General features: G+C 36.5%; 2 protein-coding genes and 1 long non-coding RNA gene across 8 annotated transcripts in view; 1 reads left to right on the forward strand and 2 right to left on the reverse strand.

Moving 5' to 3' along the window:
* The window catches only part of fam189b (family with sequence similarity 189 member B), a 38,129-nt gene extending 33,397 nt beyond the window's left edge, over positions 1-4,732 (reverse strand). Inside the window, exon 1 of the mRNA XM_028793370.2 lies at positions 817-4,732. Within this exon, the coding sequence (XP_028649203.1) occupies positions 817-1,035 (219 nt within the window). The 5' untranslated portion in view covers positions 1,036-4,732. The remainder of the gene's footprint in view (positions 1-816) is intronic.
* LOC114646752 (uncharacterized) overlaps positions 1-26,360 on the forward strand; it is a 182,404-nt gene that overhangs the window by 114,158 nt on the left and 41,886 nt on the right. The gene's annotated exons all lie outside the window — the stretch shown is intronic.
* scamp3 (secretory carrier membrane protein 3) overlaps positions 7,969-26,360 on the reverse strand; it is a 42,264-nt gene continuing 23,872 nt past the window's right edge. For all 4 annotated transcript variants that reach the window (XM_028795084.2, XM_028795082.2, XM_028795081.2 and 1 more), the window contains exons 5-10: positions 24,150-24,270; positions 16,841-16,969; positions 15,668-15,827; positions 15,446-15,547; positions 11,194-11,311; positions 7,969-10,780 (exon numbers count right to left, since the gene is read on the reverse strand). In XM_028795084.2, coding sequence (XP_028650917.1) covers positions 10,622-10,780; positions 11,194-11,311; positions 15,446-15,547; positions 15,668-15,827; positions 16,841-16,969; positions 24,150-24,270 — 789 coding nt within the window. In that variant the 3' untranslated portion in view covers positions 7,969-10,621. The remainder of the gene's footprint in view (positions 10,781-11,193; positions 11,312-15,445; positions 15,548-15,667; positions 15,828-16,840; positions 16,970-24,149; positions 24,271-26,360) is intronic.

A 26,360-nucleotide genomic window follows, 5' to 3' on the forward strand; every position in this document is an offset into this window, starting at 1 on the left:
TAATGCATGGATAAAGCTTTTTCTTTTGTCATGGCACTTTACAAGTGCAATCATTTAGATATATTTTTTGTAACTGCCAGGTTATATAACCTGCTTAAGTTCATGCATCACATCAATGGCAGGGCTGAACTGGTTTGAATAAAGTGTAGTGCCTTAGCCACTTGGCTGCAACACCTGCCTAAAGAAATGGATTTGCTCTATCTGTAAAGTGAAACAGCTTTGATGCTCTAATGCACTTGAATGCAGCATTTCCTGCCAGGTTTAAAATCCAGCCTACATGTTCAGCTCTAGTTGCCAGGAACTGGAGTGTTTTATGACTTAACTTGAGCTCATCACAAACTTAAAGTATTCCTAAGGGGAAATTGCATTACTTTTTCTGCATTTAACACAATCTCTCAAAAAATTGCACAGTTTAAATGAGGCATCACAACCCACTATGGAGTAAATAGAATATTTTATTTAATATAATAACTTGGCTAAGTAGGTTACTAGAATCGTGTTTGGAAAGAAAACAAAAATGGTCAGCAGTTACAGAGAAATGTATTTCAAAACCTGTACTGAGAACATGTAATTACAGTCAATAATTGTCAATTTGGAATATCTACAGGATTTGAAATAGAAGTGAATCTTTCTAACTATCAACTAATTTCTCTTACATGGCCATGTTGAATAACAAAAGGGCATCCATTACAGTTATAACTCAAGTGCAAGTCTCCTTTCAGAAGAACAAAAATAATAGCCTGAAAGTTAACCACTTACTGAGAAAACAATGATTAATAGTATAGCTTTCAGTATAAAATACAGAAATATACTTACAAAAAATCCAGCCCAGAATGGACAGGAATGGCGCACTTTTGTTGAGCTGGTGAAAGCCACTGCCACAAAGCTGACTGCCACAATCATGGAACCAAGGCCCATCTGGACAATGCCCAAGGCCAGAAGCAGCTGTGTTCGGGCTCGCTGTACACCCAAGCGAGAAAGACTCCGGGAAGTACCAGGGCTGAGAGAATGGCTTGAATCTGAAGGTGAAGGCATGTTGAGCTTCAGAAGCCTGAGCTAATCCAATGTGCCAACTCGTCAAATTTAGTCTTAAAAGATAAGTCTTTTGGTCATTAACATCATATCAAAAATGTTCAAAAGCAATTCCATATCATCTGTAGATAAATATACAGTAGTGTGAAAGAAACAGTAAGAAAATAACTGCTCGTAAAGCAAGGTGCAAATTGCTAAAAAAAAAAAAAAGTACTGGTGAGTATCTTAAGTTTAATAAAAAATATTCCGGAGGGTGCAAAAACTTCTTCAAATTTCCAAACTTTGAATTGCAAGGTAAGTCATAACTCCTTACAGAAACTTTGCAATAGAATGTAGGGAAAGCAATGAGTAAAAGCAGAATTCCTTTTGAATCCAGTGTAGATTGCAATATCCTGTTGAAGACTTCGTTGTAAACTGCAGAAAAATGTTCTGACACATTTTAGGAAAAGTGATTGAAAAAGTATTATATACCAAGCAAAAAAATCAGAACAGCGCCATCAGACTCACTCGAAGAAGGTCCATCACAACAGACTAGATATTTCATAGACTGACATGATATGGAAGCTTTTTTGTTTTGTCTGAAGGAAATCATTTGAAACTGGTATTTACATTTCTTCAGATTGTTAAAATGAGGTAGGAAATAAGTTTGCCTAGCCACATGCCAATAAATCCATAAGTCAAAAGAAATTAATAATATTGTTTGCTGAAAAAAATGTTTTTAGCTCATAGCAAATATTCCTTTTGTGCATTCTTTGCAACCAGAGAGCACTAAGATAAACACCATGCTGTGTTCCGTTTTTTCCACACTTAATGTTGAAGTCAAGCACATTTTACCCTGCAGATGTTTGACTAGGAATTGAAACCTGACTTCCGACCTTATACTTTCAAAGGATTAGGGGTAAAAATACAGTTACCAAATTCAAAGGCAATAACGTCCCCCTGGGTTTTAATAAAATTCAACACAAAGAGAAGACTGAGTTGTAAGCTTTCCATCCTGCAATACATTCAATAGCGTTTCAAATATTAATAAGCGTTTTCCAGCATGCTCCCGTTTTTCAATTAGAATTATCAAAATGCAATTACATTAATGTGTTTTAACCGCAACTTCGGAAACAAAATAATGCAATATATGTTATAGCTCTTTTTACCGAACAAAATATTCAGACCATTTTGACGATAATTTGCGTATTGGTTGAAGCTATTAGCTTGCACTGCAGCGCGTACACTCACTTCTCAGGTCATGCGCGCCCCCGATTCTGCAGTTATTAATAGAAGCCGACTCTCCTAGGCTCGTGACGTATAGGATGTGCACTAACCGGGTTACTCACACATTGTGGGAGTCCTGTGAAATTTGGTCTCTATTTAAATAATAATAATAATCATAATAATAATAATAAAATTGACAGTAGTATGCAATTCTATGCAAAATAATAAATACTCTAGTGCCTCAACTGAATAGCTGTATTTATTTTAATAAATATTTAAAACCATCATTCAATGTTTAATTTTGTTTCAGCTAATCTATGCTCTGGTACTCAAACGTTTATATCATTATTTACATCTTTTAAAAAACTTTCGGACCACATATCATTAATGAGGTATCAAGTATTAATCAGCAAACTTCACAAAGGTTTTAACACTTTTTACGTTCGGAATATGCTTGCATATTTGATATCTTTAATATTTAAAAAACTCACTTTTGATGATCTTGTATTAAACCCAAACAAATATTTAACACACAATTGCCCTTGCAGTTACCGTTTATTGAGTTGAAACAAATACAAAACAGTGTCCCTTTGATTTCTATTTGTTACATTCATATAAAGAAACTTTGTCTCCACTTGCTCAAGTGGTTTTCTCCTTGTTTCCCTGTTTTCCAGGTTTTACAAAATATATCTTTGGTAAATGATTAATTAAACAGGATAAACAGCTAGTAAGAATTATATAGTCCCATGACATTGCATTTGCATTTGTCGTATTAGATTAATATATAATTTCTATGTCCTGCATATTGCCCGCAGGCAAAAAAAAAAAAAATTCTTCATGCTTTAAATATTTACAGTTTTGCTAAATATATATTTCTAAATTAATGTTTACTAAAGATAGATCGAAAAACATCGATATGCTTGGAGAGGTTTTATAAATAGTATTTGCTACATGTTTGTTTTGACAATTATAACAGAAAAGGTCAAAATTTACTTCAATGCGCTCATGTATTTTATAAAGCCCATCACGAGGAAAATGCACAAACTCCACATTGACTGTGAAAAAGGCTGATAGTCTCAGTATCTGTGAGACAGGAGAGATAACCACTGCCTGTCTCCGAAGCAAACAGACAAGCAAACTTTAGTTTACATGGTGTCTTTCTATAGAAGACATCATTCCTTTATTTATTCTTTTTTTTTTACAGATGAGTCCCAGGCAAGGTAGATGACTTGCTCAGTGCTTGCTCGCAACTGTCTGTCACATCAAGCTGCCAGGTAAATCATCTGCTTTACAGTTGGACGCATAAAAAGTAGAATCAAACACAAAATCTGAAAACACGATGACACCGAACACTAAAAGTAATTTTGAAAGTAAACGATAGCACCTCTGGCGCCCTATCCAGGGACAATTCCTGCCTTGCGCCCTATGCTTCCTGGAATTGGCTCCAGCTTCCCCAAAACTCTGCTCAGGATTAAGCGGGCTAGAAAACTGATGGATGGATGATAATACCTTATTTCGATATCGCATTTAATGTTAATTCAATTATCCAATTTAAAACAATAACCCTTGCTATCCAAAACAACCCCTCAAAAGTTTCCAGTGGAAATCGGCGCATTCCGTTCATCCGGGTAAATTTCACAGGCGGAAAAAAAACCAAGCAAATAATTCATGAAGGAAGATGAGCCACTACTACAGATAAGCAGGAACGTGCACAAATAAATCTAAATATTGTCTTAAATTGTTATAAAAACATAAAGCGCAGTAATGTTATAGTGATCTGACTCGTTCACGTTACTTTGTCAGTAAAAGGTGTAACTCGGTGGATATTCTATACCGCGCTTCATCGTCTTTGCTTATGATAATACTGCATTCACTTACACCGCCCACCACGGACTGTTTCTAATTTTCCTAATTAGAAGATACTTTTCACTCAAAAAATATTGCTACCCACCCCCACGAAACGAGGTAGCGTAAAAAGACAGATGTGTAAACTGACGTGGGATCGCGACTGTCCCGTTTAGAAGGCTGTCTTTAATATCGTGTTATTGCTTACTCCCATGCACGCCCCGCTTCAGTTTTCCCTCGGTAACAGTCATCCAAATTCGTTTACTTAATAATTCGCGCCAACGTACATTAGTGAAGTATGCCCTCCTGTAAGGTCCGCTGCGGCCTCAAGTTCCGACGCACATATTGTCTGTTAGTTCTGTCTCCATCGGGAATCGAGAAAGGGGTACCACGGTGCACCCACTCTATTCCTTGTAACTCCTGCTGCAGTGCTACCCCTTACCGCTCCTGCTTCATCTCCAAAGCAACAGCCAGCTCCTGCACCATTTCGCTCCCACACAACTGAGGAACGGCGGTAGCCTGCCCCGGGATGACGTCACAGCAGCATGCACCCCCGAGGTGAAACGAAAAGCGTGCCGTTTACAAACCGAGGAGCTCCGTTGCAGTGGACTGATTCTGAGCTCCTGTGTTTACGGAGCGCGGACCCAGCCCATCCATAAATACACATTCACAAACCCGGGCGACTTAAATTGTTTGGTTCTTGGCTTATGTATAACTTATTCCCCACGCGCTGTCTTTGCGTAAATGTGTGTGTGCATTGTAACGCTTCACCGTCAATGCAGTTCTCGGACTCACACGGGCTGCAGCCAGAGGGCGGAGCTGCACTCTGCTGAAGATGCCGCTGCCGCAGCGCGGGGACCGCAGGTGGTAGTGGAGGAGGAGGTTGCCTGGTGATGTTTCCATGGCAACTCTTCTGCGCCAATCACATCCGTCCCTCGCATCCGCTAAGCGCATGCACCAGTTATATTTCACTCCTGAATCTACACATTTTGTATCACCATCTTAAGATAACAAGATATGACAATCCTTAGGCGTGTGAAAAAATAAAAAACAGTAATGGCTCCTGTTATTTTTAGCTATATGAAAACTGGTATTTCAAAATAGCATTTCTGAAAGGATGATACGAAAAGACAGTGGCTAGCGTGACTGGTTTGTAGCTGCAAACGCCCGGGTGCAAATCCAATCCCTGGCACTGATTATCTGGAGATGCATTTTGTCCTCGCGTTAATGAGAGTTCAGTCATCTCACTCAATTCTCGTTTTCACCAGCATTAAAAATATTCACGCATTTAATTAGTTGTTCGATCTAATTTGCCGTGAATTCGCGTGTGCCTTGCAATGGGCAGGCGTTCCGTTCAGGTACAGTTACTGGCCGCATAACGATATCGTGAAAGGACCTGTTTACTAACAACCAAGGATTGGAAAACATGGATGGGTGTTTATGGTGCTGCGACAGACATGCATACAAAGTGGTAACTGAAGATATTTTTGATAACTGTATTTTAATGTAGTGTGTAGCAATTTGTAGTCATAGTAAAAAAAGACACAAAACACCTCGTTAAAACATTAATTCCACCCATATTGTTGTTCTGATAATATACAGTAGCATTTTTTACATAAAGACATCCATTCAACCACTTATTCCAATAATCAGACATAATTAACCATAATTTATTGAAAAAGCATCACAAACAATAGAGTAGGACTTAACCCTAAATGAAAGTGCAATCCATCACAAAGTACACACATTCCTCACTCACCTAAAAGACTTCTTTATGAAATGGGGAAAAAAAAGAATACCAGGAGAAAACATAAAGGAATAAAGGGTGGCTATGCAAACACCTCACAATGATTGGGGTGGGAATTGAACATCAGCTAATTTTGCATTAGTCTTGAATTACCACCTCCCCAACCAAAAAAACACCTTCTACATAAAGTGACTATACAGTTTCTAACATGCGAAAGCCCATTGAACTTTTATTCTTTGCTCCCATAAATGTTATGCCAGTAAACATAACTTATGGTAAATTGTATTGATATCCGGTTAATATTTGAACCCACATACAGTAGCTAACTCAGGTTGACCTAGAACTGAAGACAGTGCTCTCAGAGGAGAGTGCTCACATTAGAAGTCATTTGGGTGGATTGAGCTCTTCATAGGAGTGGTAGTGCTTCATTAAGTATAAAACCTGAAGTGATATTTCGATTTATTCATAGAATACATGCCATAACACACATTGTTCATTACTTTTTTTAGGGTAAGATTTAACTTCTTGACTTTTCCACTGAACTTGTAATATAACTCTATATTGCATATGATGTCTTTTCTATTGTATTCAAAAAAGTCCCCTCATACCATGAAACTTAATGCCATTTTGTGGTTCATTAGTTTTAGTATCTCTTTTGCTTCATTAGACCTTCCTTATGCATATAAATTTCCTCAATTAGTTTAGTTTATATGGCATTAGCCATGCGACCTGTCAGAAACAGGTAATAGAATAAGTTTTAAAATATTTGATATTTCTTGCCCTACACTTACTTTCAGCACCTTTCCTTGGTAACAGCATGTATCTAAACCTCTCTTGACCAATGCTCCTTCTGTTGAACACATAACGCCTCCTTTTCAGACTGTGTCACTATTTTCACGTCCACTGTTATACTTCCCATCTTTTAAGGAGAGTCTCAACATGGCTAACTACCTGATTTGTGCTACCTGGTAGTGACACATGCCTTTACTCCACTTCATACGTTTCACACTTGCACATCCTCTTTTGATCATGTCACTAAGGCCAAACTGACCAATCAGAATGCTGATACAGACTGGACACATATACACACACATGGACATAGACCTTAGTGTTTTATTTTATAGTAAATGCATGATCTGTTCCAATTGTGATTGACAATGGAAGCACTATATATACTTAGCAGCTCCAGCAATCTGAGTTAAATATCTAAAACAGAAATTACCTGGTCAAGTTTTATGTGGAAAACTAGTTTCTTCCCTAATCCACAGCTATGTAGGAAAGGCCAACTAACGACTATATTTTCTGATTTTGTGCACTTCTGCCATGTAACAGACTGGTGTTCCATCCATGGTTGGTTCTTGTTTAATGCCCCATGTTGCAATTGGTTTACTACATCCTAGAACTGAAAAAGCACACATTTTAAGGGCCTGAACAAATTAAATGTTTTGTTTGCACCAAGAATTGAGATGGATTCCAAGTACCATGAGGTAGAAACTCTGCATGACACAACATGGCTATTGTGACAAGTGAGTTGTTGAGCAGTGCTGCTTTTCCCCAGAAGCACTGGGCACCAGGCCGGGACCAAGTTACTGGATTACAGAGCACACTCAAACACATCCTTTCCAAACTAGTTTTCTAAACAATATACCACACACTTCTTAGGGATATAAAGGAAAACTGCTGTACACAAAGAACACCCAGGGCCATGATTCAAACCTGGGACTCTGGAGATGGTCAGGCAGCAGTACTAACAGCTGCACAACCATGCTACCATCTATTAAAAATATCAATTTGAATAAAACGGTCCAAAAAAAGAATATGCCAAATTTATTATATGGTACCAGGTAATTCCAATTTTCCAGGAGGTGGGACAAGTTATCTAATTAACTGCTGCCTTCTGCCTTTCACACTGTAGATGAAATATAGGTACAGTAACTTAAACTAGTTGCACTGAATGCTGGGATTTTAAAGCACCTTTCAAGACTTGCTTCATTTTAATTGCTTTTAAAATCCATCACAGAGGCTCCTACTTTTTATGCAGTTCTCTAGCAAGATACCTCATTGCTCACATTCCAAATACAGCATCTTTTAAATAAATAATAAATAATCACTGATGAAACAGACACAATCCACACAAATGAAGAACATGTTACTTTATTTTATTACAGCATTTTTAAATTAAAAAGAAAATGTTAACTTGGCACATTACCAGATACTGCTGGTGAAAAAAAAATTGATAATGCCTACTATGCACTTTTTATGCTTTGTGCACAAACTTAAATGTGACATATTTAGTATGCTGGCACCTTTTGTTTTCTTTCTTAATCCATGATTCCAATCAATTCTTTTTAGTGTCCATGCAGTCCAGAGGCCTGCATATTTTCTGATAGGTGTGGGACACTTTCATTGGCTAATAATTCACCCATACGAAGCCATGCAGCTTCATGCAGAGTAACATCAACGTGTGATTACCACTGGGGTGGGTATCATAACTTCCTCTCTCTATTCTGCACTGAAATACAACAATAACTGACCTGCCCTTCCCCCACAGATCCAAGCATGCTTTACAAGTCATAAACAACACAAAATGCAAAGATCCCTTTTCCAAAATTTCAAATGCCAATACACTCACTTAATAAAAACATTCTCTGAAATTAAAAGATTTTGGACTTAAATACTTAGCTGCACTTATTTGGAGGTTCTCCTTTCTTAATAAAGATAAATTTACACAGCACATATAGCGGGACCTTGCACCTTAACTAGCAGCAATATAATCATGCTCACCCTCAGAAATGACACCCTCACTGGATCACTGTTTCTACTGTATTACAAGTGTCTTACAGAAGAGAGCCTAAAAGACACAGTGCACCTGAGACTATCTAACCACAACGCCTGTGTCAAATATTTCCATTTATGATCGTCAAAATCCAGAAAGCATTTAAACTAAATGCTCTCTAATTAAGCTTTTAGGTTTGTGTAGATGAAAAGATACTCTCATAAGTATTGGGGCAGGGCTATCTTAACTTATTAAGCATCAAGTCCATACTAGACAAGAAAAGCAGTTTGTTCAGCATAATGAAAAACTGATTTTAATTTTCTTTCAATGTCTTACAATAGGAAAAAATAATTATTTGGCCTTCTCTATTTTTAGTGGAGAAATTACTTAAAGTGATCACTGCAGATCAGGACATTTTCACAAAATGTATGTATAGTATACTTTGCTACATTTGAGTTTGGCACAAAATGTATCTCTTTACTTTATAAATGACAGAGTGGCAATTTATTTTGTGGAAATATTGTCAACACAAAATCTACCAAACAACTGTCACCAGTTCTGGTAATGGTAATTGTCACCACAGTTTTACCAGATGTTTCTCCAAGTAAATGACATTACAGTACACAGAACTGTGCTAACAATAAAACTACCGTTAAGTGAAAAGAACAAAAATTGAAATTTCAGTCCCTGTAATTCAGAGAAGATTCTAAAATTGTGAGATGTGGAAATATTTATAGTGATAAAATTCATAGATAAAGATGTTAGGTTATTTGTAAACACTGTTTTTAATACATTTGTCATAGATTAACATTCACATGATTTGGTTTACTCATTCAGGCATAGAGCTGCATGCACAGTTTCCTATATCCGCAGGCCATTTCTCATTTGGCTTAATACATTTTAACATTAGAACTCTTCCCCCAAAATATTACACTTTAACTACTAAGAGAACAGGGTTGTAAATAATCAGCCATTACCTCTGCTATCTGTAATTATTACATTTTTCCATGAAGTATATTATTTGGAGAAATTCATAATTAATCAAACTGTACATGTTAGGAAAAAACATCCAATGTCAAACATTAAATTCTGGAAATCCAAATTACTCAGCTAACACATTTCCTAAGGGATTATAATATTGGATTCTGATGTACCTGGCCACTGTCAAAGTGGCCAAAACTCCAAAACAGTGATGTTACTTTAAGTTTAACTTGCCAGGAGAAGAAGGGGAAAAAAGTCAGGTTTGTTGGCATGCAGAATAGTTGATGTATAACAATATTAGTATAAGAAATGCTTTCCAGAATCATTTCTGAAGGCTGTGTAAAAATAGTAAAGCATAACATAACTCTCAAGTAACCAGTAGTGCAGAAATCAGAGATTGTGAGCTTCAAACATTAAGTCCTGAAATATCAAAAGAGTTTTTCCTGTTTTGTTTTTCAATTATGCCGACACTCTACTGTATATTTGTTTTTGTTGATGTCTCAGGCAATATTCCAGAACAAAGGTTAAACTGTATAATTTTTTGATAAACTGTTTTGAAGATTTTGTCATTTTTTATTTGCACAAGTAATAAGGCTTCTCCATATTAATAAAAATAATACATGACAATGCATAAAAACACCTTTTTTCTAGAGCTAACAATTAGAACAGTTCAATACAATTTTATGTGTCTGAAACATGGTTGGGACTGAAACTGGGAAAAAAAAAAAAAAAAAAGGAAAAATACACTTATATATGGAAGAAGACTACACCACTGACCATGCAGTACATGGAATTAATCCATGTACTTTATTAATTTGTCTTCTCAGACTGTACATACAGCAGATCAAATGATTTACAGTGCTTTTCAAGAAAGAATCTTAGTTTGTAAAAAGACAATTATTTCAACATGGCCTAATAATTTAATATTGAAAAGCAAAGCATGGGAAACAAGGCTTTTAACCTTTTGTCTTCATTCGTTCTTGCTTTTCTTTTGCTCTCTCATGCTGTCTTCCAAGCTCACCACTCTTTTACTATCACTTGGCCTGGAAGGCACCTTGTGCAGCCCCTGTTGCTGCATTGGCAGCAGCATTAGCTGCAGCTGTTCGCACAGCTTCATTGGATAAAACACCAGAAGCAAATTCCGCTTGAGCTTTCTGAAAGCTGGCACCAGACTGGCGATAAATTGAGTGAATCTGTGGAGAAATGAGGTTAGAAAAAATTCTGGTGACTCAATGAACATAGAAGATTACTAATAAAGTTTTAATCTGATATACTGTAGGACCTTTTTAGAACAGGCAGTTTGAGCAAATGAAGGCCTATAGTAACTCAATGTGGCTAAAATTTGTTCTTTTGAATAACCGTGTAAGCACATATGATCAATATTACTCTCTTTTTCAGCTTAGTCAGTACAACGTATATACAAGCAGATTAAGTTCAGGAAGTAAGTCGGTTGATGCTAGCCTTGTATAATAAATGAAAAACAGGCAAATCCACAAATTGTAAATGTAAAGAGTTACTAATTTTAATGGTACATAAAAATAATCCAATAATGCAATAATTATTAGGGCTAAAGTAAATTTCCAATTCAAGAATACAATATACTTACTTTCTTAAGCATAACAACACCGAGGACAGCTTGCCCTGTGAACATGACTGCTGTAATAAGCATTATAATTGCCACAGCTGTATTAAGTTTCAAGGCAGAAAGACTTGCAATCCAGCCACTGGAAAATACAAATAGCAGAAACAATAATAAGCAGTCAAAAATTGTATACTTTAAATTATTGCTAAAGATGCCAGTCATATCTCAGTCTATGACCTGAGCCGTTATCCAAGTTTTTTTTAATTTAAATTAACTAACATTCAAAAGCATAAACTGATTGAGCAATGGAGTAAGAATTTTTCAAAATTTTGCTGGAGGCAAATTTATTGTAGCATAACACAAATACATTAGTGGTGTAATGATATACAGATCCCACATTACAACACTTATTTCATTTTTGTATTCACAATATGATATGTTTTCAATACTCCTTTGCACTATGTGCAAGCTAAGTTTGTCATGTGCGCTGACATGATAAATATATTAAACCTCAAAAGTGAAGAATATATAGACCCTATTTTAGCTCCCTTTTAAGAGTGCCAATGCTGCGTATGTTTATAACAACTACTTGTTACTTCTCAGAGAACTACCCAACAGGTTAGGAATATCGAAGCCAACCTTCTCTCCATCATTCTTGCTGTGTTGGAAGCCATTAACCAACCGACTGAGGCGCAACATTCAATTTTTGGTACGGTATGGGTGTAGATACATAAAAACATTTTACGTTTTTACCAAACTAAAAAGGCAATTTGGAGGAGTGTTTGGTTATCCTGATGTAATCCTAGAAATTCACTAAAGTCCTAGCAAGTCCTAGCAACAAGGGCACCTAGCGAGAATGTAGCTTTTATTAACTGTAAGAAGTGACATTCTATAGGATGGTCCAGATCTAACTATGCAACTTTTAATGCAATGCAATAATTGCATAGATAGAGCTGGACCACCCTGTATTAATGCCCAGAACTCAGAGGAGAGGAGCTACATTCTGTGTTCCTTCTAAACGACATGGCAGCACTGCAATTTTAATGGTGCTGCACATCACTTTTGAACTGCTGTGCAGGTTTTATTGTGTTGCTTCACTGGGGTCAAAGCTCATCGACTGTGTTTTATTGCTGAGCGGCACTCAATGCTTCATCGGGGTCTCCAATCCCCCAAACCACTCGCATCCAACTGATTCTTTTGTGTTGTTTCCTCATGATGCTCGATGCTTCATGGGATAATACTCCAACCCCTGGATTGAGAATTGTGCGTCTAAGCTTTATGGGTGAAAAATTAACACGATAATGAAGATTTATAAATGAAAATTACTTAAAAATGTGTGCATTGTACACATTTTTTCCTTTTTTGGCATATGCATATTTTCATGATCAAATCCAAGGAAACTTGTGATGTCATGTTCCGGACTTTGGAATTTCTGACTGACTAAGGATGTTCAACCTGTATATGTATTACACACACACACACACACACACACACACACACACACACACACACACACACACACACACACACACACACACACAAAAGAAAAAATAAATACAAATAATCTAATTAATTGAATATATACCAAGTAAAAATGTAGTTTTAGGTACTGCACTAGCCTAAATGTACAACATGTTACTGCCTAAAAATATTAATTTTCATATTGTAATCTATGTACCAAAGATATAGAATCATCCACCTGTGAATGGCAAGTGTACAGAATTCAGCATCAAGCTGAGCACTGGGAGCAAATGGTAAAAAGCAAATGTAACTGGCTAAAACACTAAAAGATGTACCCCTTATAAATGGAAGTTGTAAGGCTGCTTGCAAATTCTTCTGTATTGTTTATGTTTACTTTATTTCCAACTTGGTTAAGCAATAATTGTAACATGTTAGCTTTAGTACAATTAAGCTTTCACACTTAATTAAAAACAGAAAAGAAAAATGAAGTGTAAAGATGTCTTTATATCAAGTATTGCTACAGCAGGCAGCTATTACACTGGCATGATAGTGCACTCTGAAAATAGAAAAGAAAAAAAAAATAAAACACCTTATCCTTCACATAATAAACTGCTCAAAAAAATGAAAGGAACACTTTTTAATCAGAATAGAGCATCAAGTCAGTGGAACTTCTGCAATATTGATCTGTTCAGTTAAGTAGCAGAGGGGATTGTTAATCAGTTTCAGCTGCTTTGGTGTTAATGAAATTAACAACAGGTGCACTAGAGGGGCAACAATGAGATGACCCCCAAAACAGGAATGGTTTAACAGGTGGAGGCCACTGACATTTTTCCCTCCTCATCTTTTCTGACATTTTTTTTCACTAGTTTTGCATTTGGCTACAGTCAATGTCACTACTGGTAGCATGAGGTGATACCTGGACCCTACAGAGGTTGAACAGGTATAGTCCAACTTCTCCAGGATGGCACATCAATACATGCCAATGCCAGACGGTCTGCTGTGTCTCCCAGCACAGTCTCTGACAAAACATTCAGAAACAGACTTCATGAGGGTGGCCTGAGGGCACGACGTCCTCTAGTGGCCCCTGTGCTCACTGACCGGCACCGTGGAGCTCGATTGGCATTTGCCATAGAATACCAGAATTGGCAGGTCCACCACTGGCACCCTGTGCTTTTCACAGATGAGAGCAGGTTCACCCTGAGCATATGTGACAGACGTGAAAGGGTCTGGAGAAGCCGTGGAGAATGTTATGCTGCCTGTAACATCGTTCAGCATGACCGGTTTGGTGGTGGTGGTCTGGGGAGGCATATCCATGGAGGCTAGACAATGGCACCTTGACTGCCATTAGGTATTGGAATGAAATCCTTGGACCCATTATCAGACCCTATATGCTGGTGCAGTCGGTCCTGGGTTCCTCCTAGTGCATGACAATGCCCGGCCTCATGTGAAGAGAGGTTGCAGAGGCAGTTCCTGGAGGATGAAGGAATTGATACCATTGACTGGCCCCCACACTCACCTCACCTAAATCAGACACCACCAGGTTGCACCTGAGACTGTCCAGGAGCTCAGTGATGCCCTGGTCCAGATATGGGAGGAGATCCCCAGGACACCATCCATCATCTCATTAGGAGCATGCCTGACGTTGCCAGGCACGCATACAAGCATGTGGGGGCCATACAAACTGAGTACGATTTTGAGTTGCTGCAATGAAATTTTGGCAAAATGGACTAGCCTGTTGCATCATTTTTTCACTTTAATTTTCGGGGTGTATTTGAATTCAGCCCTCTGTAGGTTGATAATTTTCATTTCCATCAAACGATGTGGCATCCTTTCATTTCTAACACATTACCCAGTCCATATCAGTATAGATATCCAGCATGACTTTTCCCCATTAAAATCTAATGTGTTTTCAAAGTGTTCCTTTAATTTTTTTGAGCAGTTTAATTTTAGCAGATTGATATTTGTAAAGGCGGCACGGTGGCGCAGTGGGTAGCGCTGCTGCCTCGCAGTTGGGAGACCTGGGTTCGCTTCCCGGGTCCTTCCTGCGTGGAGTTTGCATGTTCTCCCCGTGTCTGCATGGGTTTCCTCCGGGCGCTCCGGTTTTCTCCCACAGTCCAAAAACATGCAGGTTAGGTGGATTGGCGATTCTAAATTGGCCCTAGTGTGTGCTTGGTGTGTGGGTGTGTTTGTGTGTGTCCTGCGGTGGGTTGGCACCCTGCCTGGGATTGATTCCTGCCTTGTGCCGTGTGTTGGCTGAGATTGGCTCCAGCAGACCCCCGTGACCCTGTGTTCGGATTCAGCGGGTTGGAAAATGGATGGATGGATGGATATTTGTAAAACTCAACTTTTACTACAAAGCAGTGTCAAAGGTATATATCCTAAGGGATACAATCCATATAAATTTGTACAATTAAGCAGGTGAAAGGATTATAGATATGCTAGAAATATACAATCACATTTGCTTATTATTATTTGTAATGTTATAAGCAGTTTAGTTTTAGTAAAGTAAAACCTTAAAAACAAAGCACATTGAAATTAGTAACATAAATCAAAAGTGAAGCTTGTTACATTTGTGTCAGAAGTCCAAAATGGTGGCTAGACTGAAGTCCAAGTTCTTGCAATATGTATTTTTTAAACTTTACTCTGAAGTCTTTATTTATCTTGAGAAGGAACTCACTTTAACATATATGCAGTTTGAAAATATTTCAAAAGCTTTAATCCTTATGAATTATTACCAATCTGGTTATGCTTTTCTATTTGAGTTCAGGAGGCAAGTTCAAAACACACATGCCATCCTTTTAAAAGATTATTTTACCTGAAACCCCATCCTGGAATGCCAATTGCTTGTAGGACATACAGGACAACTTGAACAAAGAAGATGAAGAAAAATACAAAGAAATTGAAGGAACTATCACTCCTTTAAAAAGAGAGAGAGAGAAAAACAGAAATGTTTTTATAAATTAATCAACAACCATAAAATGAATGAATCCCAGGCATTAAATATGTTAATAATTTGTATGTGTTGAATTAAATAGACCTGAAAGCTTTGTACACAGGCCGGAACCAGCAGAGAAATGAACAGGGTGTGAATAACAGGATCCAGAGAATCGACAGTCCCAGATCAACTCCAGAAGAAGTCAAGACACAGAAATGAGAAAGGTTGGCAATGAAGTTAAACAGCAGCACACAGGCAGAAACTGAAGAGAAATAAACAAAAGTAAACCTTTGAAATATAACAGCATTTTAATTATTTAAATCACTAATAAAGATTTAATAACACACTATTCTTTTCATATCAGTCAACATTAACATTTAGTACTCCATGTTATATAATATATAATATGTATATATTATATACAGTATATATGATAATATATAATATGTAATATAATAATTTGTGAATTTCCCCTTGGGATTAATAAAGTATCTATCTATCTAATGAGAATTGAAAGCAAAGAATATAAGCAGTTAATGCAACTGCACACTGTATATTCTGGAATCTCAGAGCAGTGAAAATGGCAAGACAATCAAATGGGTAACAGAAAACTGACAAGACAAGCTAGAATAAACATTTCTGGCAACTACTGCAAAATCTACTTGAAGTAAATAATAGGTTACTTTCCAGTGTTTGAATTGACCTGATGTATATATAAAATTATTAATTATAATGTAAAATAATGATGTAAGCTAAGAGCATTGTGATCTACAGTATATCATATCATCACACAATGACAACATAATTCTAAAATGCACTAGCAGTTTTGTTAATTACTTTCAAGACCATGGCTTACAAAATCCTGAAACTAAAAACTTTCCAGACTACTTTATTGTTTATCCCAATCAAAGCCTGAATAATGAACAGAGATCTTGCAAGATTAATTTATTTGCTGTTCCCAAAATTTTCGACTATATTTAATTCAGCTTTTCATTTTTTTACCTACACACCTTTCTAAACTATGATCCTTAGTCTCCGTGTCAATAATTAGTTTTCTTCTTGCAGCCTTATTTTTGCCCTTTGTTCTGTACCTGTAAGAACTATTCCTAATGACGATATAAAATTGTGCTAAGTTTCCAACAATATTTAACACTATGTAAAGCACTTTGTGATGGTTCTTACTTCAAAAGGTAATACAAATACAAATTGACTTGTGGGAAAAATAAATTTATGGTTATTTCAAAATTGTAATATAAAATAAACAGCTGAACTCACACATCCAAAAATAATACATGGTAGAAACAGTCTTCTGGAGGTCCTGTCTGATTTCTACATTAATATCCTGGTACATGCAAGGCTGGATGGGGCAGAAACTAGGAAGTGGAGGCCAGTTGTTTCTTCGTGCTGTGAAGAAAATAATTTTAATCCAAGTGATAAATGGCTACATATACAGCTATAGTGAGGAAAAAAAAATTATATCCCACAAGTTTTTCAGCAAAAATACTAACAAATGCACTAAAATCCTTTCCTTGCATACTTAAATGTTGGGCTTTACAGCAGAGAGGCCAAACAGAATTCCCTCCTCAAAAAAATAAAAATGAAAACCTGCTTGAAGTTTGCAGCAGGAAAAGGACCCTAATCATAAAACAAAGACAACAAAGGAGCTGCTTAGAGACAACTCTAGGAATGTCCTTGAGTTACCCAGCCAGAGCCTGGAGAGACCTGAATGTAGCTATCCACCAATGTTCTCCATCCACTGTGACAGAGTTTGCAAAGATCTGCAGAGAAGAATGACAGAAAATCTCCAAATCCAGGGGCTTCATGTATAAATGGTGTGTACGCCTATTCCCACCCTCACATCGTGCTGTATAAAAACTAAACATGCCGTAAAGCCATACACCTTCGGTTCGTGTACTTGTTGGTATTTGAAATTTCATTTTAGAAGCAAAAATGAAAAAACAAAAATGAAAGGAATTTTCAGATTTTGATTTTTGATCAAAGAATGAAATGAGGGAAAATAAGGTATTTTTTAATTCTGTGGTAACAAATAGCAGTGATGAACTTAAAATTACACATACTTTTCTCAATTTATTTGTGATTCAAATAATGAAAGTGTAATAGCTCAAAAACAACAAAACAGACGCATTTTCATTGTCTGAAACCGGAGGGATTTCTTCTTCTGCGCGATTTTTGATGACATGTACGAACAGTCCTCCACCTCACAACACATCGACCAACGACCTTGAAGTTACACTGCATGGCATCAGCAGAGGATGGATCATTACGTTGTTCTTCAGAACAGTAAAAGAGTGACACTCCGGGACGAGGACATAACTGCAAAAAAACTGAGTCGCATCTTTCAGGTAAAAATACAAGCTTTGCAAACTTTCCTTCATTGATGTGGCAGTTCTTTTATGAACGTTATTGTTATTACTTACTGTGAAACAGCTAAAATTTGGTGATTTCTTTTACTAACACTAAGTCTGGCAGTTTTTATAGTGCTAGCATTTTGAATGGTTGTTCATGTACTTTTACCGGCTACTATACAGTAAACGTTTCTAGTATTAACAGTGCGCACAAATGTAGCATGTTAGGAGAGCAACGTGATTTTCAGAATGTTTTCTTAACATGTGTTACACTTGTCAATGAGCAACCATTCACACATTTACACACATTCAGAATGCTAGCACTATAAAAAGTGCCAGACTTAGTGTTACTAAATGAAATCACCAAATGTTAGCTGTTTTACTTCGTCCCGGAGTGTCAATCTTTTACTGTTCCAAAAAACAACATAATGGTCCATCCTCTGCTGATGCCATGCAGTGTAACTTCAAGGCTGTCGGTCGATGTGTTGTGCGGAGGACTGTTCGCACGTGTCATCGAAAATCGCGCAGAAGTACCACCTTCGGTTTCAGACAACAAAAATGCATCTGCTTTGTTGTTTTTGAGCTATTACATTTTCATTATTTGAATCACAAATAAATCCAGAAAAGTTGTGTAATTTTAAGTTTATGACTGCTATGTTACCACAGAATTAAAAAAATACCTTATTTTCCCTAATTTTATTCTTTAATCAAAAATCAAAATCTGAAAATTCCTTTTTCATTTTTGCTTCTAAAATGAAATTTCAAATACCAAAAAGTACACGGATCATTTAAGGTCCGTGTACTTTTTGGTATTTGAAATTTCATTTTAGAAGCAAAAACGGAAAAACGAAAATGAAAGGAATTTTCAGATTTTGATTTTTGATCAAAGAATGAAATGAGGGAAAATAAGGTATTTTTTAATTCTGTGGTAGCAAATAGCAATGATAAACTTAAAATTACACATACTTTTCTCGATTTATCTGTGATTCAAATAATGAAAGTGTAATAGCTCAAAAACAACAAAACAGAGGCATTTTCATTGTCTGAAACCGGAGGTACTTCTTCTGTGCGATTTTTGATGACACGTACGAACAGTCCTCCTCCTCACAACACATCGACCGACGACCTTGAAGTTACACTACATGGCATCAGTACAGGATGGATCATTACATTGTTTTTCGGAACAGTAAAAGAGTGACACTCCGGGACAAGGACATAACTGCAGAAAAACTGAGTCGCATCTTTCTGGTAAAAACACAAGCTTTGCAAACTTTGCTTCATTGATGTGGCAGTTCTTTTATGAACGTTATTGTTATTACTTACTGTGAAACAGCTAACATTTGGCGATTTCATTTACTAACACTAAGTCTGGCAATTTTTATAGTGCTAGCATTTTGAATGGTTGCTCATTGACTTTTACTGGCTACTATAGCGAGTAATCGTTTCGAGTATTAACAGTGCGCACAAGTGTAACACGTTAGGAGAGCAATGTGATTTACAGAAAGTTTTCTTAACATGTGCTACACTTGTCAATGATCAACCATTCACACATTTACACACATTCAAAATGCTAGCACTACAAAATTTGCCAGGCTTAGTGTTAGTAAATGAAATCACCAAATGTTAGCTGTTTCATAGTAAGTAACAACAACAACGTTCATAAAAGAACTGCTACATCAATGAAGCAAAGTTTGCAAAGCTTGTATTTTTACCTGAAAGATGCGACTGTTTTTCTACAGTCATGTCCTCGTCCCGGAGTGAACATTGAAATGTTCTTTTAATTCTGAAAAACAACATAATGGTCCATCCCCTGCTGATGCCATGCAGTGAAACTTCAAGGCCGTCGGTCGATGAGTTGTGAGGAGAACTGTTCGCACGTGTCATCAAAAATCGCGCAGAAGAAGAAGTACCTCAGGTTTCAGACAATGAAAATGCGTCTGTTTTGTTGTTTTTGAGCTATTACACTTTCATTATTTGAATCACAAATGAATCCAGAAAAGTATGTGTAAGTTTATGACTGCTATTTGTTACCACAGAATTAAAAAATACCTTATTTTCCATCATTTTATTCTTTAATCAAAAATCAAAATCTGAAAATTCCTTTCATTTTCGTTTTTTCGTTTTTGCTTCTAAAATGAAATTTCAAATACCAAAAAGTACACGGACCATTTAAGACAGAAAAAGAGACACGTATTTGATTTTCAACTTAAAAGAGAAAAACGAAAAACGCAAAACAATTACTTTTTTCCTTTTGTTCTTTCGCACATCAGAAAAGAAAAATGTAAGCAACGAGAACGTTGCGTTTTTCATTTTTCCCTCTTATGCTGAAAATCAAATAAGTGTCTCTTTTTCTTTTTTAAATGATATTTTCTGAAACGAAATTTCAAATACCAAAAAGTACACGGATCCACCTTCTCATGCCAACTCTTACCATTGCGTACGCAAGTTTTTGGCTCGGTTTTGCAAACTGGCGGCACCCAGTGTCAAAGCAGTGCTACTGTTCCTGTGTGGTTTCCCTTTATTTTTTAGATTCACATACCTGACACCGCTTTATCCAATACACTGAAATTAACCTCATATCGTTGTATCAGTTATCGTTTAAAGCAATGTTATTTACCCGTTTACCTTTATTTATTTATTTATTTACTTACTTCCTACAGCCTAAAGTCACAAGTGCAGAGGGCATGCTCAAAAAATACGTGTAATGCCACGAAAAGTGCCTGCTGACACTTTAGTACGCAAGCAATGGTACGAGAATGCAGTTAGACTTTTTTTTGGGGCACATACATCGTCCAGATCTAAACACTAGCGTGTAGAGTCACTTGCGTTCTACATTGGAGCATTGCTTTCAAATGTTATTTACCTTTATTTATTTACTTACTTCCTACAGCGTAAAGTCACAAGTAGACTGCAGAGCTTCCTGTGTACATATACAAAGTACAGCGATGGCAAAAGTGCGATGTGCATTCTTGCTCCAATGTAGAAGGGTCATTATGATCGGAGTTTACCTCTGTTATAGCGCGTTTATGTGAAAACAGCAGTGTCAGATGTGGGGGGATGTTTGGGCTCGTGAACGCAGCTGAGATAATAAAACTGAATAATAAAAAAAAAAAAAACAAAGCTAACCTTTACAAGTATCATAAATTATACCGGCTGTGACAGACTGAAATCAAATGTATGTTTATATTCTAAAATAGTAAGAATAAGAGCAGTTCATTTCTCAAAATGGAGTCATGCGGGATCGAACTCGTGACCTTTTGATTACCAGTCAGGAGTTGATACCATTGCACCACGGAGGTAGTTGTAGTAAACGCCTGTCGATGTCGAATGCTAATGCGGCTTTTTTTTTCTGCAGTTATATTTTTGAATAAAAGCGCACTTGTTCTGTTACATTTGTACCTTTTGTGAAAGTGTTTCTTTGATATTTGGACTTCAGGCTTCATACATTATATAGTTTATGCCTACATTTTGTCATTTACTACTAGAATATGAAAAACATTTCTGTTCTAAAAATGTGTTTGCACAGATTACTATAGAAACGGAACACACATGAAATGCGTGTGTTCCAAATAACGATCTATTATTTCCACTCTAAAACTCCACTTCACTCCCAGATAATCAATCAAGGCATAAGCTGGGAGAAGTTCATGCACGTTCTAAGTTGGTGGGGGGATGGAATAGCTGGCTGCTTGCAGCTTGTGCTTATCGCCACATTTAGAGGACAAAAGATGCTGGCGGAGAGGTGCAAACCGATTTAAGAAGCGATTTAAGGTGGGACGGATCTACGAGTTTTTTCGTAGGCTCTGGTAATTCTAGTGTTAAGACATCTGATTGTAATCAACCTGTAGCAAATATACAGTAATGGTCCACAGACTGGCCAAACTATTCCAAATACCACAGCTGCTTTAGCGCTGTTACTCTCATTGCACCACCTAAGAGTATTTTAACCCACTGTATCTGAGTGTGGAATTACAGCTGTATAGTAGTTGATTGAAAAGCTCTATGGCAGAGAATTATTGGGATACAGCATCTAGCACATGCTGCCTCAGTACAATTACCTCACTGTAAACTTGCATTACAGTTGTAATATTGTACAAACTGAGCCACATATGCTTTCGTATTGTATTTTTTTATTGTTTTTTTATCATATTATTATTATTATTAATATCATTGTTGTTGTTATTTTACCATTTTAAATGAAAATATGTTTATGGAGGATTTGCATATTGAATCTCATTGTACCATACAATAACAATAAAGGAATTCAATTCAATTCAATTCAATAGAAGAGAGCGCTTATTTACAGATGACGACAACTGGCTTTTAACTCAATTTAGATTTCCAAGTGCTATCTGCTTGGGGCTCTTGATATCTTTTTTTAAGATGAAATGCAGTAATGTATATATATTACATTATATAGATACATTTTTAACTTCATTTAAATAATGTATACTGTTAATAATTAAACGTGTAAACATGGTGGAAAGCGGCAGCAATGAACTGGCACGCCATTCAGGGATTGTTCCTGCCTCACGCTGTATGTTTCCTGGAACTGGCGCAACCCTGGCTGGATAAATGGAAGGAATAATTAAACATGTACTATGAAGATATTTCAATGTTCCTTAAAAGTTTTCAAGAATTGACGTTCTAAGCTTACAAATGGCTTGACATTTATTAAAGAGCTGATTGTGTGATGATTGGTTACTTGGAGAAAGAAAAGGAAGAACAAGAATTGGGGGTTAGTACATTTGAAAGAGACAGTACTGCTGCAATTAATAGTTTTATCAAAAGGTCTTGCACGGCGCAGCAAGCATCTTGTGGGAGGCAGGAACAATCTCTGGATGGGGTGCCAGCTCATTGCTACCACTGCACTACTGTGCCCCCATGTTTTATACATGCTTTAATTCCTATTATCATGAAAATGATATCAAGTATACATCTTAGTACTTAAATTGTTAACAGAGCTGAATGTAATGTATTTTGTGTCCTATTGGTGTAAGAGAAAGCCTGTTTAAGAAGTATGTAGTGATTCACACACAGAGCACATAGAAGAACACATAGAATGCGAAGCATTTAATGTGCTACTTTAGTTATGATGGAAATTTGAGCAGCTAGTAAATTAAACGATTTTAAGATGAAGTTTATGATTTTCTACTTTAATGACAAAATAAACTATGTGATTAAAGTGGAAATTTCTATCTTTTTTCCCCACTGTGTCCTTGTTTTTTTCTTTTTTCTGTACCCTAATATGCTTCCACATGACACTCAAGATGGTGGGCTACAACTTGCCTTTTCACGGCGACTTTGATATCTGACTATTTCTTTTTTATTTCGGGCACTGTGCAACTTTCTGAACTTGAACTTTCGAGTTTCTCCGCCACTTGATCAACTTTCTTTTGTTGTTTATATCACTGCTTAAGCCAACAAATAGTACGTTTTTCCTTGCCTCCACTTGGTATTCACTGAAATTCTTCTTTTTTCCCTGTGCTTTTGCCATTATTTTTTCACAGAATACTGAACTTAAGAGGCTATTTATATTGATTTGCATATTCAAAGAGGCGCAATACTGGAAGGAGGTTGGGGCAGCAGGCACATTTGTTACATTTCACGCTGATCGGGATTTATGTAGTGGAGTACGCACAGATTTATGCATCTGGATATTTTTGTGTATAAGCACATTTCTATGTTTGTCTGTATGCCATGTTTTAGTGTGAATTCTATGCACAGCGTTATACATGAGGCCCCAGGTATGTGGAGCTTGCTGTGTTAGAAAACTCTGGACAGAACCTCTGTCAAAAGTGCATCAAGTATTAAATAAAGGGGCTGAATACTTCTATCACTGTGATATTTCTGCTTTTTTTTGCACTAAATTTGCAAAAAATTTGAAAAATCTGTTTCACTTTGTCATTCTGGGGTATTGACTTGACTGTGAAGTGCTTTGAGATAACGTTCAATTGTAAAGACATCACATACAATGAAAACGGAGTGCTTATTTTTGTTAGAGTGACAACAAGAATACAAATTTTACAATCTTGGTCATAAGGTAAATGTTTTATGTACAGTAGGTAAGCAATAGATTAATATTTGTAAATACAATGAATATATTCCCCAAGGTAAATGCTCTTTAGATACAGATCTATGGACATAACTGATCATCTGATTAATAAGGACTTATGCAATATGATAACAATTCAGATACTGAATGTGATCCAGCTCACTAGTGTCTTTCCCCAAACTTGCATTCTGCAGCTCCTTTTCTCTCCTGTCAAGCTCTGCTGCCTTTCGCTCCAGTTCTTCCTGCTTGCGTAGTAAGTCTGCAGTAGCGGCATTAACTGGACCCTACAGTCAAGAAAGAAAGACAGATATATAATTACAATCTATAAGACTTCTTTACAGATCATTACAAAAAGTGTTGTATTTGCTAACAAGTGTGCAGAAAACTTTTTTTGGTCTGTAGTCCCTACTAGGACTGTTGTCTGAAACATACTTATTATTACTGATACAGTATAACATGTAGTTCAAACTGCACAATTAACAAAAAAAAAGCCAGAACTTGTTATATATCATATAATATTAGGGTACATTGTGCCAGACTGCAGTATTGTAATGCAGAGTACAGTTTCAAAACTATGTCCGATAATATTGAAAATTCAGATGAGGTTAATTTGTGAAGTTAACCACAAGTTGAGTTAATATGGTATTAGAACAAGAAAACATCAACTTCTATAAAGATTAGTCTATATAAGAGGCACTTTCCATTACTTTCTTTATTAATAAAATATATGGATGTGTAACTTAATAAAAAAAAAAACTTTGCCTAAATTATGGTATTACCAATGTTAAAATGGATGAAGTCGGAACTCTTTTCAGATAGTTTGATATTTTTGTGTTGCTTTATGTTAGTTTTGAATTAAAACGGTGTTAAAATCTTTTAAGAATAGTGAATTATCAGTATACAGAAAGGAATAAAGTAGAGTTCTATATAAAAAAATGTTCAATGTTCATGTTTCTCATAAATTTCCAATCTATTTTTCTAAATTAAGGGAAGAGTATTGGCATAGAAATGAGCTATGGTACATATGATGGCACAGATGAATTACCATAATTCAACTTCCTTTCAAAAGGGAAAAATGTTTAAATGGAAGAGATATAACAATGTTGGCAGCTCCTATGAATTCACTGTAAAGTAAAGGTGTATAAAGAATAAAAAAATCATATGAAATGGTAAAATAAAATGTATTCTTTAATTCATATTTTTAACTTGTTTTTTTTAACATGGTTACTGGAGGGGAAACCTGTTCTGTAGGACTGGGCACAAGGTAAATTCCTCTGTAGACTACATAAATAGTGGCAACTATGGAGTTGTAGAACATCCTTACTAGCTGCACACACTAATACCGAATCACTTCAGAAACAATGCCGTGACTCTTTTTCCTTTATCGGATCTATGTTAGCCACTCAATCCAGCTTATTGTTCTGATGGAACCCAAAGTATTTGTAACTATTTGCAGAAATCTTGTCAGTATGTATACGGAGTATAACAATTCCAATCATGTTGTGTCTTGACTTATTGGCTTCTTTTCCTGTATTTGTGTAACAGTGTCTTATGTTTTTTGTACTTTCCTGCTGCAAACAAACTTCCTTCTGGGATAATAAACTCTACCCAATTACCTATCCCTTAACCACTATGTTGATTGATCCGAGGGGCTTCCTAACACAACAGAAGCACCTTTTTCTATCTTTGACAAGGTCTTCCATCCAAAAGATTTCTATTCATCTCTTCACTTCAATTGTCTATGCAGGCTAAAATGTAGAGGTCATCTAAGAAATACCTTGTATTATATAAACTGTAGTTGTACTTAAAAGTTGTTGGTTTTGAGGGTGAAGAGAAAGATGAGACAAGAACACCTGTGCACAAACACATGCAATCACAGCACCCCAATTTACAATTGGTAATCAATGTAACATGCATGTTTTGGGATGTGAGAAAAAAACAAGAGTAATTATTACTCATCCAATTCCTAAATTCACGTGTCAGTTCACAGTCTAATCATGTAGACACCCACACTCACTTACATAGGGCTAAATATGTCAGTGAATGCAACTTACACATATTTAGGGTGTGCAAGGAAAGGTGCAGTACCCTCCCACAAAGCACAGCACAGCAAGCAGGCTCCACAAAGACAGTGTCTGGATCTGGAATGAACATAGGTTCCTAAAGCTGTGAGGCACCGATTCTAACATTCTTCTTATGAACCACCAGACAAACAGAAAACAAGCAGATAGCATGTTGACAAGCAAGGTGGATCATTCTTATTGGAAGCACTCCCACATTTAGCAACAGTACTCCTATATATAAAACACATACTGAAGATGTATTGTATATACATAATAGACACATAAACCTCAAAGAGCCCTGCATAACACAT

The sequence above is a fragment of the Erpetoichthys calabaricus genome, chromosome 2 (assembly GCF_900747795.2).
Source record: "Erpetoichthys calabaricus chromosome 2, fErpCal1.3, whole genome shotgun sequence".
NCBI lineage: Eukaryota > Metazoa > Chordata > Cladistia > Polypteriformes > Polypteridae > Erpetoichthys > Erpetoichthys calabaricus.